Source organism: Epinephelus lanceolatus, chromosome 2 (genome assembly GCF_041903045.1).
Source record: "Epinephelus lanceolatus isolate andai-2023 chromosome 2, ASM4190304v1, whole genome shotgun sequence".
In the NCBI taxonomy this organism is placed as follows: Eukaryota; Metazoa; Chordata; class Actinopteri; order Perciformes; family Serranidae; genus Epinephelus; species Epinephelus lanceolatus.
The window spans coordinates 51,375,289-51,392,363 of NC_135735.1; the positions used below are offsets into that span (position 1 = coordinate 51,375,289).

The 17,075-nt window shown below is 41.2% G+C and overlaps 1 protein-coding gene across 1 annotated transcript in view; it reads right to left on the reverse strand.

The window, feature by feature from the left end:
- Positions 1 to 8,632, reverse strand: part of iqgap1 (IQ motif containing GTPase activating protein 1) — a 134,427-nt gene extending 125,795 nt beyond the window's left edge. The window contains exons 1-2 of the mRNA XM_033622149.2: positions 8,374 to 8,632; positions 7,011 to 7,113 (exon numbers count right to left, since the gene is read on the reverse strand). Of these exons, the coding sequence (XP_033478040.2) occupies positions 7,011 to 7,113; positions 8,374 to 8,419 (149 nt within the window). The 5' untranslated portion in view covers positions 8,420 to 8,632. The remainder of the gene's footprint in view (positions 1 to 7,010; positions 7,114 to 8,373) is intronic.
- Between the last annotated feature and the right edge of the window lie 8,443 nt (positions 8,633 to 17,075).

The following is a 17,075-nucleotide window of genomic DNA, read 5'->3' on the forward strand; positions in this document are numbered from 1 at the left end:
CAGGCTATAAACAGTAAACAACATCTAAAATGATCCTCACTAATAACAAATAATGAATTATAATGTAGCCTAATAAATCTATACAGTTCAACCACTAGATGACTGCCGGCTGCTGTCCAGTCCAGTACACAAGACACACTGGTCTCTGTGAGCTCGTACAGGTAGAACAATTACTGTAAAACACTTGTGGATATTTTAGTCTTATGTCCATGGATGTCAGAACTATTTTCTGAGGAAAGGGGGGGTGGAATTTTTGTTGGGAGAGGCGGGGGAAGCACGCACACTTATCAATGATTAAGGATTTGATTTGAAGTTATTTTATAATAACATGCAGTTATAAGAGAACTAGAATGTTTTCTTAAGAAAATGAAACTTTGATAACTAAATCAAGCCATTTAAGGAACAATATAACCCTGTCTGCAGGGACGAACGGACCACATGATGGGGTCAAACGGATCATGTGCATAATTAACCACAAAACAAGCAAATACTTCATCTTAATGACATATAACACTCATTGTGCTTCAGCTGAATCCTCTAAGCAAATGACCATGTTGAATTGAAATTAATTTATCATGTTAAATGTCCGCAATTGTATGAAATTGCTCCAATGCATTAACCAATCTTTGTGCATAATCACACAGCCTGATATGCCCTGCAAACACAGTGGGACTATGTTCTGAAAGCACAGAGCAAAGAAATGTCTTTTTTTTCTCCACCGGTCTGCTGTCAGCAGGAGCGGGGATTTCAGCACCACGGACAGCACGCGTACAAAGACCTGACGAGCGTCTCCTTTAAATGTGTTTGCTGCTAGAGAAATTATACATAGCCTAATAAATGAAGGCAGTGACATAGGTATTTTCAATAAAAAAACAATGAGTTGAACGTTCATTTCAAGCTTTTGTAGTACAACGAATTTCGGAATTGTGCGAGTGACGGAGAGCGGGCGGCAGTGTTTGATACAGGAAACTTGATATGGACTTGAAAATAAATTTCGGAGTGGGGGGGGGGATTTCGGAATGGAGGGCTGTAATTAAGAGTATTAAACCGCAATTCTTGTTAATTTGAATGGCGCAACACGGAAGCATGATTATGTAATAAAACAGGTGTTTATTTTAGGATCCAGGTGGTGAAGGACTGTGCGCACACAATGTTCCAACAGGGGACAGCCTGAATTTTAATTTGTGGGTGCACCCTTTAACTAACCCTAACCCCTAACCCTAATATCATATCATGGAACCTCTGGTGATTCCCACCCCTAATAGACAGTATATTATATACAGTAGATGGCAGTTGGCATGCCCTCAGTTTGGAGAAGCAGGCTGGAGTCTGACATGGAAGCTAATCAACCTACTGCATAGGAGGGGTCAGCAAAAAACATATTTTAGCCGCCTAAAAAAAGTCCCACCAAAAAATAAATAAATTTCAAAATCAATTTAAGTGTACCCTACATTGAGAGTATTTTCACTGCTTTATCTTTTCGTCAGACAGTAGAATGAAGCCGTTACATTAGGTGCGGTTACATGATGGTTTCTCATTCAGAATGAAATAGATCTGAAAGAAATCATTCGGAATTAAAGTTTTACCAGGTAGTTTACATGGGAAATATTCATTCCGAATGAGGGTTTACATGGGAGATCAGTTTAATCGCCTTTATTTGGGTCTGCGCAAGGTTTGGGGCAGGGAAGGTTTCTGATTGGATAGGGGGTGGGGCGGATGTTACGTGTACCGGAAGAAAACACTGTAGTCCTCGCTCCGGATAACAAAATGCTAGACGACGCCGTTCTTAGTTCCTTTTTCAGGCTTGTTTTGCTTAATTCTTAAAGCATCAGTACGACAACAACCTTGTTCTGCTAATACTTCGTTTGTTGAGGAGGAGAAGAGAGGTAGAAAGTTGAAGAAGGGAGATAGAGGACCATGCTGTGGCGAATGGAAACCGGTGAGTGCAACGAGTCCGACTGCTCTATCTCAGCCCGTTGATATGCACGCTGTATATGTCATCACACCAGAAGGGCAAGGAAATGAGCATGCACTGAAAGAACGGAATGGCTGGAATTGGGTAGGAGGTGTATACAAGACAGAAAAAGTCTTCCATTCGGGTTCTGAAAAGGAATATTCCACCCCTGTGCACCCGATTAGATTTTCTTTCGGGTTGGCTGTTTTCATTCGGGTTGAGGTGTTTACAAGGAGCATTTCTATTCGGGTAGGGCTTCCAACCCGAATGCAAAAGGAATACATGGCTCCAGGTAAACACATGTAGTGTCCTCCTCAAAGCCAGACTTCATTGGGACAGTGACTTAGCATCCCTGAAGTCTACTACTGCAATAACCACTTAGTTATTTTATGTTATTGTGTGACTTTGGTGTTGAAAAAGGTTAGTTCGGATTCACCAAAGTCACACCATGAGACAAACTAACTGATTGAGGCAGCGGTAGTAGACCAGCAGCTCCTGTGATTAGCAAGCTAAAATTACTGTTTTTGTCAATAAGGCTCAGTGGCTTTGACAACAGCAGAGATGGTAAACTGAAGCCGTTAATGGTTTCCCAGACAGAACCGGCTGTATGACGGAAAGGTAAAACAGTAAAAATACTCTCAATATAGCTTACATTTAAGCTGATATTGATCTTTTCAGGTGGTACTTTTTTTAGGTGGCTAAATTACGTTTTGTTGCTGACCCCTCTACAGCAGTTCATTGCTTAGCTTCCATATCAGACTCCAGCCTGTTTCTCCAAACTGAAGGTGACATCTACTGTGACATCTCCGCTGCATCTACTGTATGTAACATACTGTTGATGTATAAGTACCCCATATAACCACACTTCAAGCAATCTGAACTATCCCTTTAAGTACCTTGACATTCAGTGCTGAATGTATCTGTATTTGGTGACACCTTTACTGACTAATAAAGTGTGTTGTAATAACAGATTCATCAGTTCACTTGGAAACAAATCCTGGATCACTTGCAGTTAGCAGCTATACTCTGCTGGAAATGTATTTTAAGGAAAGAAACAGGTCTGTGTGGGTGGTACAACCCACTACCATTCATTTACCAAGGGCACACAAAGGGTTATGAATGTAATGTTTTTTAAAAAGAAGATACAGTGGCTCACCTTCAGTCTCAGACATACACTACTACTTACCTACTTATTAGTCAAAAGGACCTACCTCATAAGCCATTAGCCAGTCAAAACATAATGAAATCTTTAACGTGCTAGTAGACAGATACAAAACTTTTTAATATGTAAATCAAACTGGATTGAGTAAAAGACCACATTTGGTCAACAAACACAAAAACAATTGCAAACTCTTCCTCTGAACAATTCCACCCTGACATGCTAATGGCTTGTGTGAAACCCTGTCACAACACTGTCTGACACCAGTGATATTGTGGGTCAAGGAAGGAAAAGCAGAGTCATGTCATTTTCTGTGAAATATTCCAACATTAACATATATGCTATAGATGCCACTTGATGCCCTATGCCCCCCCCACTTACGGCAATGGTACTCCCTAATGGCAGTGGGCCCCCCCAGCAGAAAAATGTGCCACGCCACACCACAAATACAAAAGTGTACACTATCACAGCAGCACAGACTCCAGCACTCACACCGGAACCTGTTGCTATGACAACTTTGGGTTTCTGTGGCAACAGAGGGAAATACTAAAATCAACAGAGACTGAGTCACTTCCTGTCTCACACAATCCTTCCTCTTTTGAACTTGCAAGCCTGCAGTGGGGTTGACTTTAGAGTCACTAACAGCAAACATACACCAGCTGTAACGCGCTCAGGCAACCACCACCAACACACACACACACACACACACACACACACGCACGCACACGCACACGCACACACACACACACACACACACAAAGATGCACATAACAGACGGACCTCAACTATTTCTTCATTAATGACATGACAGCAGATGAGATGTTTGGCTAAAGTGTGCTACATATAAAGTTATGTTTTATATAATTTTCTAAAGCTCTATATCTGCTGTTCCTGTTTCCTGTTAAGAACCGGTTCCAACTGTTTCAATTCATCGACATCATTAGCCTTTATGCTTAACAATTCCCTTATCGATTCTTTTCATTACGCTGAATCTTTACATCGATGACGCACATCACGCTCGTCAGTCAGCAGCACGTTCAACAACAAAGAAGACATAATGGTGGAGAGACAGAAACGGTCAACCAAAAGATTTCACCAAAAAAGACTAACAGCGTGACATGCAATTTATGCAGCACCGTAATTACATGCAAGGGCGGAAAAACCACCAACTAGGCCTGAACGATATATCTTTTAAGCATCGCCATTGTGATGCACACTTGCGACATGTGGCTTGCCCTAATTAAATTAAGCATGCACGTTTAAATTACCATGTGATGCGCGTAAAACTCACTTCCGTTTTAATGACTGACCAACAAAGATATCTAATTTAGTGGAATAAAGAATAAACAGCCTATTCAAGTGCTGGAATTTGTTTTTTATGTGACAACGCCTGAACGCAACACAGGCTTGGCTCCATAGACTGTGTGTACAGTGCCATGCTGCGGGTTTAGGCCGGGCTAGGGTATAGATGTCTCGGACTCGGGAAAATGTGGCCCGAGCCACACTCTAGTGTGCTCACCTGTGTCTGTGTGTTTGTGTGTGCACGCACATGTTTGTTTGTGTGTGTGTGTGTGTGTGTGTGTGTGTGCGCGAAAGAGCACGTGTCTGTGTGTGTCTGTGCATATCGGGGCCGAACTCTGCCGTGCACGATATAGAGAGCAGAGGAGGACTGTAAGGCATGTAGAGACAGAAATGACATGCCGTGATGTAAACAATATAAGTCATTAAATTATAAGGTGAAACGTTTCACCGTATAACACGATAAATAGTATATTCTTGTGTTATTATATGATGCATCCGTCGCGCAAAATAATAGAACTTTAGTTTATGAAGAGATAAGACGGAGCCCTCTCCTCTCATATGTTTTACTCACAAGCAGGGGTGGAAATCCCAGGGGGGACAGGGGGGACATGACTCCCCCTTCAGTAAAGCTGCCCCCCCCCCAGAATAATTTGAGACACAATTAATAATTTTTGAACAATGCAGTACTATTTACTGCCTGTTGGAGAGATAGAGAGAAGATTAAAGCGTCAAATTGCGGTAAAAGATGCTGTATAAAAGACAGGCTACAACTTTTTTTCCTTGTCCCCCCCCTGGAATTATTCTCTAAAATTTTACTGTTTATCGTCCCCTCTAACTATGAAATGGGATTTTCGCCCCTGCACACAAGTGTGTGAACTGACCTGGATATGAAGTGTCTGTAGCGCCAAATAATAATTTCTAAAGAGCTAAGACGAAAAAAAGAAGAAGAAAAAATAGTTGCATATAGGGTAAACACTGAAAGAGATGGTGGTTTCACTGAACAAATGCTTATTTTCAGCACATTTTATGCTGTTGCATTCATAGCAATATCAGCCTAATAATTCCAGAATGATTAATTCTCACCAAGTAGAGCTACTGAAGTCATCTGGTGGAAAATAATGCATCCTTAAAAAAAATATATAAATCGCAATATATATCGCTGGGGGCAATTTTTCCCAATATTGTGCAGCCCTACCACCAACATGCTGAAGCATTTGTCGTCACATGGCATTAAGTGCAGCTGCAGCAAAGTCTCAGCAGAGCAGTGCCAGTGACGGTACGTATGTCCTGTCCCATGTTAACGATAGCACAACACATTCAATGACAGATTCTGTAACGTTATTTGACGTAGATGAAAATAAATGCTGTACAAATATTCTTTCATTTGTTCCATTTTAGATGATAGCTGTGGACCAATTTCATATTTGTTTACTTACACAAGCACTTATCTCTAAGCACTTATCTAAATTTGTGTTGTTGGCACCGAAAACCTGTAAGGTCTTTTTTTTCTACACAGAGAATTCACAGGAGGAATCGATAAGAGAATCGATAAAGAATCGGATCAATAAGCAGAATCGAAAATGGCATTGATATCAATAAAATCCTATCAATTCCAATCCCTAATCTTCACCCTTGATTTTACTGACAAAATGCCTCCTGTGCCTGGATGAATATAAGTGATAGAGAAAACATGTTTGTTTGTTTTTTTAAATTACTCTTACAAAGACACTGTATTTACTGTGGATCAGTCACATCATGACCTTAACAAGGTCAGTATTAGTGCCAATACCAATATATCAAACTAAAAACTAACTGTATGTGTATCTAAAATTTGCTTGATTTTTGATTGGAAAACTATTAGATCAGAGAATATATAAACCAAATCTTGAGTGTGACCAGACACTTTACAACACCTGTCAGTGCTCTGTGCTACATACACAGCTGACACATGGACAAAGAATGGAGATTCAACATGTCTATCAACAACAACTACAATGTGAAAATTTCCAAGTGAGTGAGTGGAGATCAAACAATCAAACTAGTGTCCACTGCACTGAACTGAATAGTAAAAACATGTCTGAATGGACTAAACTCCCAAATGTTGATGCCAGTTTGTCATGGTGATCATGTTATGTAATCAGTTACCAAAGCATGACAGCAAGAGTTGAAGTGATCAGTCCATTAATTGATTATTGAAGCAACAGAAAATGATGTGGACCTCAAGTTGATACGTGTTGGTCTGTTAGATTGCCTATCTCTTAATCCATTTTTGTACTCTTTGTGTCTGTGGTTGCATGTGTGGCAGGAAATACAAAGATGTGGAAGTACAGTCTGTAGTTCAAGCAACAGCCCGACAGCCAGTAGTTCCACTGGATGATGTGTTTTGCATCATCCGCTGGAGTCTGATGGCAGCTCTGTATTACTTTCACTATACCTTTTTTTTGAATTGAATAAACCCTGAACCCCAGTGTGTAAGACAGTGTGTGACATGAATCAGAGTTGAATCAGAATTGCTGTCACCATAGGCTCTTCCCTCTGTGTTAGTGGCCTGCAGAGGTTCAGCCAGCTCGCAATGAACCATCTTCCAGCTCTTACCTTTTGGCTTCCTCCAGGTGACACAGGTACTCATAGGCCATGTTCTGCTGCCGCCGCTCATCCATCTCCTCTGCTGTGAGCCGCTCCACGCCATCCAGGACAGCTGGAGCCAGAAACATACACAATATGGCAATTAAATACAGCTGCAGAAATTAATCTAATCACTCTGAAAAGTATCGCAATAAAGAGCTGGGTCTCTTGCTAAATAAACAAAAAGAGCAGAGAGAATTATTATAAATGATGGATTTATGAACATTTATGTTTATGAAGTTGTTCCTGGTTGCATAACCAGCTCCTTGTCCTCTTCAAAGCTCTAAACACTGAGGTATTTTAAACTAGCCTCATTCACTAGTCATCTGTGTTTACACATGAGCTCACTGGGACTCAGGGCTGTCGGACTATATGATGAGGGCATGCCTTTGTCTGTAAATAGAATGCTTATTCATACACTGAAAACAAAAACAATGCAGGGGAGGTTATATGGGGCAATTCCTGGGAGATTTCCCAGAGTGGAGCCATGATTCCGCCTGCAGAGAAATGTTCCCCACTTAAGTTTTCTCCTAAATTCTTGAGAGGGGGATGGGGGACAGGCGGGCGCCCAAAACAAAGAGGCCCCATTATCTTCTCCTGTCACATTTGAGTGGGAGAGTTCAACTTGAGTGGGATCACAGACATCACCTTCTACAGGTAAATCCTGATCTCGACAAAAACCGAGACTGTAAAAACATGATGAATGTCCTCTTCACCACCAGTTTCTAAGTTAGTTTCACCACTGAGAAGTATTCACAAATGAAATATCAGGATATGCCAGCTAAACAAGCTACTTCTTGTTTTCTATATTTATTAATAAAGCACATTTTTATTGTGCAGAATGAAGGATGGAGAATTGATTCACACATTTTCTGCAGTTTGCTTCCGCAGATTTAGAAATCCACTCTGTAAGTAATCGATGGGCGGTGGTTATTGAGCAATTCTACACCCCTGAATCCCAAAACTTGCATAGATTGTCTACAATTGGAATATTCTGTCCTGTTTTAAATATTTGGCACAAGTAGGTCGTAACTTGAGTGTAAAAACTAACGTAGAAAAAGTTCAGTGAACTCTGAAAGCAGGCCTCCCTTCCGCCCTGTTCTGCCATGCATTAGCCTATTATAAAAACGCGGAAGTCATAATTAAGCTGAGACCATGCTGTCAGAAATCAAACCCTATCTGACTGGGAGCGTTTTGTACGAAAAAATGAGACTTTGCTGAAGTTTGTGGGCGTTTGCATGAAGCAGAAGCTGAGCGGTGATCCGGAGCTGTGAAGTGAGGAGAAGCTGCCTGCCTGGCATCTCAAGGTGAGCAAAAACGAGTGTGAACTTACAGCCATATCTCGGCCGGAGCCCGTCTGTCTCGTCAGAAGTTGACATCCTCCTCTCTTGAGAAACACGACTCTCTGCGCTCCAGCGGTTCGCTTCGGTCAAAACTTTACGCACAGTTTGGAGCGTTTGGTTTCCGAATAATCCGGAGCTAAAACAAACAATCAACAGCGACAGAAACCCGGGTAGGACCTTTCGGCCCTCTTGTTCCTCTTCTGCACAGTTGAGACTTTTTTCTTCCTCTTCAAACCCCACTGATGTCACTGGGTCTGGGTGTGTTCTTCCTAATCCTGAAGTCTTCGTTTCAGGAAACAGAGCTATGCAGCCTCCAGGCGGTCAAACTGCTGGCGCAGCGCCCCCTGCTGTCCGCGCAAGGTTTTCAAACTGTGGGCTGCGGACCTTCAGGGGCCGCTAAGTGGGAGGAGTTCACAGTGAAATGAAAACTTGTTTAAGGCGAATAAGTGTTCAGGATTTATGATTCTGTTTCCAAACATACACCAGCCCAATGAATCAAAAATATCATACATGATCATTTGGAAATGTCTGTGTAGTTTAGTATGTGATGGAGAGGGCCTGACTTCCAAATCAACAGCTGGAACATTTAGTTTTCATTTGTTTTAAAGCCAAACCTGGAGGACCGCCAACAGAAGAGCCAACCTGTCCAGCAGCAGCTTCTGCCTTTTTATCACTGCTCTATTGAAGCCATTCTCACTGACAGCATACTGATGTGGCTTGTCAGCTGCACTGCAGAAGACAGGAAAGGCAAAGGCAAATTTATTTCTAGAGCACATTTCATACCAAACAGATTAGTCAAGTCATTATAGCCTTATAACATATCATGCCTCAAAGGGCTGTCCAAATTATAATTTCAGGAAAGCTCTTCGCATACTCCTGAACATCATTAGAGACGCGTCTCACCCAGGTCACCACCTTTTCACCTTTCTCACCTCGGGAAGGCACTACAGGTCCTTCACCCTTTAATGTCCTGCTCAACCATTTGATAGTGCACAGTTTGAGTGACTATGTTGTAATGAAAAATGTGTTGAATTTAATTCAACCTGATCGAGCTATCTCTACCATTCGGTTTAGGTATGTTATGATATATTAAAAAAAAAAAAAACTATAGGGGTCCATTAAAAGAAAAAAGATACACTGATTTTTGTTATCATAAGGGAATAAAAAATGCAAAGAGAAAATTCTTCCATTCCTTGCATCTCCAGATGCCTGAAAAGGTTTTAGCTAAGTGCCATTAAAGAATTAACCTGTAAATAACAATGATATAAGATATGTGCAAAGACATCAAAGGAGAATATCCTACATATGTGCGATACATATCCTGAATACCTGCAATATTTAATGATTACATACAATAATTTACTATTCTTACTCTGCTTTTGCCTCATTTTCATACTTATTTATTGTTTTTATAATTATGTATGTAGTCTTTAATGTGTCTGTTTGTGAAGTTTCTGTATGTGCCACAGGAGACACCTAATAACATTGTACAGCTGTGCAGTGACAATAAAGGCATTGAAACTGGATAGATAATTTGAAATTATATGATGGACAGCTATTCTGACGTAGTTCTACAACTTCATCTGCAAGAATATAGAGCAGACAGAGTATATCATAATGTGGCATAAAGTGCACATGAATGTTATTTAATAATAAAAAGACATAATATCATGTCTCAGTTTGATTTGTTTTTTCTAAGTTGATACTTTACTACTACTACTACTACTACTGCTTCAAAAAACTGTTTGACAAATCACACTGAGCCTAAGGCCCGAACCTCCACATCAGGTGGTAAGTGGACCTTTAGTTAAGATTATATAGTCGAGACTATGAAGCATGCTACAACCTGCATTTAAGTCATACCAATAAATACAATTTTTACTTGGTGTCCATGGCGGAGCCAAAACAAACCTGACCGGACAACATGAGACAACAGTTGGTAGATACTTTATTGAAGTGGTTTTTAACATGATATATTTACATTTAAAAACCTTTAGACAAAAATATATGGGGCATTCTACCAAATGTGTGCAAAGTTGGGCTGGAAATATTTTAAAATTTCGTATGTTTTATTTCCAAAATTTTGTCCCTGTATATATATTGTACCATATGTAAAGGTCACATATCTAGTAAAATGACTGTAAATTTTTATATTGTATTTTCAGACTGTTTTGGAATGTTTTTCCTCTCCCAAAATTTGTCACTATCGAAACATATAGTATTATACAAAAAATATATACAGTACAGGCCAAAAGTTTGGACACACCTTCTCATTCAATGCGTTTTCTTTATTTTCATGACTATTTACATTGTAGATTCTCACTGAAGGCATCAAAACTAAGAATGAACACATGTGGAGTTATGTACTTAACAAAAAAAGGTGAAATAACTGAAAACATGTTTTATATTCTAGTTTCTTCAAAATAGCCACCCTTTGCTCTGATTACTGCTTTGCACGCTCTTGGCATTCTCTCGATGAGCTTCAAGAGGTAGTCACCTGAAATGGTTTTCCAACAGTCTTGAAGGAGTTCCCAGAGGTGTTTAGCACTTGTTGGCCCCTTTGCCTTCACTCTGCGGTCCAGCTCACCCCAAACCATCTGGATTGGGTTCAGGTCCGGTGACTGTGGAGGCCAGGTCATCTGCCGCAGCACTCCATCACTCTCCTTCTTGGTCAAATAGCCCTTACACAGCCTGGAGGTGTGTTTGGGGTCATTGTCCTGTTGAAAAATAAATGATCGTCCAACTAAACGCAAACCGGATGGGATGGCATGTCGCTGCAGGATGCTGTGGTAGCCATGCTGGTTCAGTGTGCCTTCAATTTTGAATAAATCCCCAACAGTGTCACCAGCAAAACACCCCCACACCATCACACCTCCTCCTCCATGCTTCACAGTGGGAACCAGGCATGTGGAATCCATCCGTTCACCTTTTCTGCGTCTCACAAAGACACGGCGGTTGGAACCAAAAATCTCAAATTTGGACTCATCAGACCAAAGCACAGATTTCCACTGGTCTAATGTCCATTCCTTGTGTTTCTTGGCCCAAACAAATCTCTTCTGCTTGTTGCCTCTCCTTAGCAGTGGTTTCCTAGCAGCTATTTGACCATGAAGGCCTGATTCGCGCAGTCTCCTCTTAACAGTTGTTCTAGAGATGGGTCTGCTGCTAGAACTCTGTGTGGCATTCATCTGGTCTCTGATCTGAGCTGCTGTTAACTTGCCATTTCTGAGGCTGGTGACTCGGATGAACTTATCCTCAGAAGCAGAGGTGATTCTTGGTCTTCCTTTCCTGGGTCGGTCCTCATGTGTGCCAGTTTCGTTGTAGCGCTTGATGGTTTTTGCGACTCCACTTGGGGACACATTTAAAGTTTTTGCAATTTTCCGGACTGACTGACCTTCATTTCTTAAAGTAATGATGGCCACTCGTTTTTCTTTAGTTAGCTGATTGGTTCTTGCCATAATATGAATTTTAACAGTTGTCCAATAGGGCTGTCGGCTGTGTATTAACCTGACTTCTGCACAACACAACTGATGGTCCCAACCCCATTGATAAAGCAAGAAATTCCACTAATTAACCCTGATAAGGCACACCTGTGAAGTGGAAACCATTTCAGGTGACTACCTCTTGAAGCTCATGGAGAGAATGCCAAGAGTGTGCAAAGCAGTAATCAGAGCAAAGGGTGGCTATTTTGAAGAAACTAGAATATAAAACATGTTTTCAGTTATTTCACCTTTTTTTGTTAAGTACATAACTCCACATGTGTTCATTCATAGTTTTGATGCCTTCAGTGAGAATCTACAATGTAAATAGTCATGAAAATAAAGAAAACGCATTGAATGAGAAGGTGTGTCCAAACTTTTGGCCTGTACTGTATATCAACCTGTTATGTTCCTTCCCTTGTTTAAAGATTTAAATTTTTACAGATTTGACTGAAGGTTTTCACAATTAAATCTATAAAAATTAATATTTTAACAAATTTCAAAGTTCAAATTATAGAATTCTTCAAAATCTAAATGCAATCTTTCTTTGTAAAATGCATAATGCTGATCAGATTGATTTCAGAGTTAATAATTGATGAAACAACATAAATGTAACCGATTAGTATCATAATATTTTAGTTGATAACTCAATATACTTTATTTTTTACAAAACACCCAGTGTTTCGGTAGTGACTGCACTGTTTCGGTAGTGACTGTTCTGTTTCGGTAGTGACCATTATACTGTTTTTAAGGTTGCATTATATGCCACAAACTTGACCGCATCAACTTCATTCCACTTCTAATGCATGCAGAACAAGTTGGCGAAGCTACCTTACAAACGCTGTGAAGCTACGTCTAATGGTGTCCATGTGGTGGCGTGGCGACTATTGATCCCTCGCCACTAAATACATTTGGCAGTTTGATGGTTTCAACAACCTCATGTCCTCATGAAAATTGATACACAACTTCAAATTTTTTACAGATCATACAGAGACCATGCTGATGAAAAGTTATTAAAAGCTTTTCTCTATATCAAGGGATGTGGCTGCTATGGCGCCTCCCTCGCCACTAAATACGTTTGGCTTTTTGATGGCTTCAGCGACTTCATATCCTCATGAAAATTGATACACAGGTCAAGAATGGCGAGCTCATATATCTGATAGGGGCGTCGCCTATGGGGGGGACAAAATGCCTCTATAGCGCCCCCTTGAAATTTTCAACATACCCTCCCCATAGCGTTTTTTTATGGAGTTTGAACATGAAAATTGGTACACATGCGTATGTTGTCCAGATGCACATAAAAGTCTCTGGCACCAATGGTCTACTCCAAACAGGAAGTCGGCCATTTTGATTTTGACTTGTCATTTTGGCATGATTTCCACATGTTGTATTTTAACGAACTAGTCCTAGGGATTTCATCCAATCAACTTCAAATTTTTTACAGATCATCCAGAAACCATGCTGATCAAAAGTTGTGCTCTGCATGTCTGTAGGTCAAAGGGCATGGCTGTTATGGTACTGCCATTTTTGATCTATCGCCACGCATATTCAAGCAGCTCTCTCTCCCACATAATTAATCCAAACTGCTTCAAAATTTCTGTACATGATAAGAGCCCCGCCCTCAACGCCTCCATATACTCGTAGGCAATTTTGCTCATGGTGCCCCCTTGTAGAAACAGGAAATGCCATCTTTTACATTGACAAACACCAACCTCAAGCTCCTGACCTGATCAACTACATTTTGTAGCCACATGACAATCAGCTTGATGAATCTCCACAGTGACACATGTGTCCTGTCATGTTGCAGGCTGCCGCAGCGGCGACTTTTCATCCTTCGCCACGGAACATCAACTTGGTATAAATCCTTCATGCATTGTCCGATTTTCTCGAAACTTCACGTGTGATGATGGTCCCCCCCGAACGCACCTGCCCATATGTTGTTACGCTCGTAGCACCACCTGGTGGATGAACGAAACATTGCGTTTTTTCGCTCCTGCCAGGATTTTTCTCCCTTCTCACTCCGCGCCACAGCCCCCGCATGCCTCAGGCCCCCACGTTTGCATGGCGGAGCGAGGGCCCAATCACAGCTGCTTGCAGCTTTAATTATTATTATTATTGCGACATTTCGTGCCCCAATTTCGCCCCTTTCCCAAATTTCAAAATGCTTCTAACTTTCCACATTTCTCCGGCCACATCCGAAATTCGATATTTTTGGGTGGTTGCACATGGTCAACGCGAAATGCCAAAAAAGCGCCCCCTACAAATTTTCAAAAAACCTTCCCCATAGGGGTTTGTTTGTCGTAGGCAAATGAAATTTGGTACACGCATGTATCATACCCAGACACATTTTACCATAACTAAACGTTATGGTAAAATCCCAACAGGAAGTCGGCCATTTTGTTTTGAATTTTTTCATTTTGTGATTTCCATACCTTAAATTTGAACGAACTCCTCCTAGGGATTTCGTCCGATCAACTTCAAAATTGGTACAGATCATCCTGAGAACATGCTGCTCAAAAGTTATTAAAAGCTTTTCTCTAGGTTAAGGGGCGTGGCCGCTAGGGCGTGACAAATTTTGCCGACTTTTCGTTTTCTCGCCATCGAATTTCAAACGGTTCTCACGCCCACATACTTGATCTCAGCAGCTTCAAACTTGCTGGACATGATGGCTCCGTCTTGAATGCCTTGATATGTTAATATCCCACCTTACTCATAGCACCCCCGGTGGTTACAGGAAGTGACCAGTTTTTACGTTAACATGTACTGATGCCACAAACTTGACCCCATCAACTTCATTCCACTTCTAATGCATGCAGAACAAGTTGGTGAAGCTACCCTTTGAACGCTGTGAAGCTACATCTAATGGTGTCCGTGTGGCAGCGTGGTGACTATCAATCCCTCGTCACTAACTACGTTTGGCTTTTTGATGGCTTCAATGACCTCATATCCTCATGAAAATTGATTCACAGGTCAAGAATAGTAAGTTCTTTCATCTGATAGGGGCGTCGCCCATGGGGGGGGGGGGACAAAATGCCTCTATAGCGCCCCCTTGAAATTTTCAAAAACCCCTCCCCATTGGGGTTTTTTTTTGGAGTAGGTAGATGAAAATTGGTACATATGTGTATGTCACCCAGATGCACAAAAAAGTCTCTGCCACCACTGGTCTAAACAGGAAGTCGGCCATTTTGATTTAAACTTTTCATTTTGGTGGCGATTTTGTGATTTCGACATCTCGTATTTTCACGAACTCCTCCTACAGATTTTGTCCAATCAACTTCACATTTGGTACAGCTCACCCTGAGACCATGCTGATCAAAAGTTATTAAAAGCTTTTCTCTATGTCAAGGGGCGTGGCCGCTATGGCGCCACCCTCGCCATCAAATACGTTTGGCTTTTTGATGGCTTCACTGGCCTCATATCCTCATGAAAATTGATACACAGGTCAAGAATGGCAAACTTTTATATCTGATAGGAGCGTCGCCCATGGGGGGGACAAAATGCCTCTATAGCGCCCCCTTGAAATTTTCAAAAAACCCTCCCCATAGGGGAGTAGGAACATGAAAATTTGTACATATATGTAAGTTGCCTAGACACAGAAAAAAGTCTTTGCAACTAATGGTCTACTCCAAACAGGAAGTCGCCCATTTTGATTTAAACTTTTCATTTTGGCAGCGATTTTGTGATTTCCATACCTTGTATTTTAACGAACTCCTCCTACAGATTTTGTCCGATCAACTTCAGATTTGGTACAGATCATCCTGAGACCATGCTGATCAAAAGTTATTAAAAGCTTTTCTCTATATCAAGGGGCGTGGCCGCTATGGCGCCGCCATATTTGATGCATCGACATGCATATTCGAGCAATTCTCTCTCCCACATACTTAATCAACTGCTTCAAAATTTATGTAAATGACAAGAGCCCCGCCCTGCATGACTCCTATTCTCATACTCACTCTAACTCATAGCGCCCCCTTGTGGAAACAGGAAATGTAATTTTTATATTGATAAACACCAAGCTCATACTCAACTACATTTTGTGGCCACGTATTTATCATGTTGATGAATCTCCAGTGACACACGTGTGTAATAGGCTGCCCATGGTGACTTTAGATCCTTAGTCATGGAATATCAAGTCCTTACAACCTTATAACATTGCTATTATTGGCCACAATTTGATATGTGTGATCATGATCTGCCCCTGAACACATCTGCATGGCAGTATATTGGTCTTACTCATATAACCGCTTCAGTTATGTGTGCTGCTGGCCCCCTGCAGTGGTGTGGGAGGGCCACCTAGCGTCAGCGGTGTTGCTCGCACTGTCGCAACGACCAAATTGACCCTGGGGATCAGAGACAATCAATAAAATGTAGGCTGTAAAGCCACCAGTATACCTCTATGTATAGTAGAATGAGAAGGTGTGTGGACACTATACTAAATAAGTGAGTAAAGAGACCGAGCAACAATTATCAGATTTATCTAAAGAAAAAACAAATAGTAATGCAAATAATTATACCAAAATGCACAGTATCAGTACAAACAACTCACAGTAAATTATACCAATATGTACAGTATCAGTACAAACAACAGTAGACACGTAAGGGATAATGTATAGTGAGCCGGTGACTGTTGAAAAATAACTCCCAACAGGGGAATGGAACCCTGACGCGCATCTGAGTCATTTTTAACAGTCACCGGCTCACTATACATTATGGCTTACATGGCTTACTACTAAAACATTCAAATGTTACAACTGGCATCAATATTATTAAATTGCTGGCAGAGTGTATGGTTTTGTTTCTTGTTTGCCTTCGTCAATGAGTCGGCGGCCTCCGCCACTTCGGCTCTCAAATATAACTTTTAACTAAGTTTTACGCTGCTTTTAATGTTCTACCTTTTAGACGTTATCTGCTTTTAAGTGTGTACTTTCAGCCGGATTGCTGATCTTGTCTATCCGATAGGCAGATCTTGAGTTTTTGGTGCTTTTACGTGACCAGTGCTGTACGCTGACAGCCACACCCGGACTACGTTAGCGTTACGCTACTGTTTAGCAGCAAACTATTTTTTCTCTGTTTTAAACTTGACCAAATACATTGATACTACTCACATGAGAGTGAAAGACCACCGTGAACACTTCGGCCACCCCGAAGCCATTTTTAACACCTGCTCTGTTGTTTCTGGACACTGGAGTGACGGCGGCTACCTGGCAAAATCACTG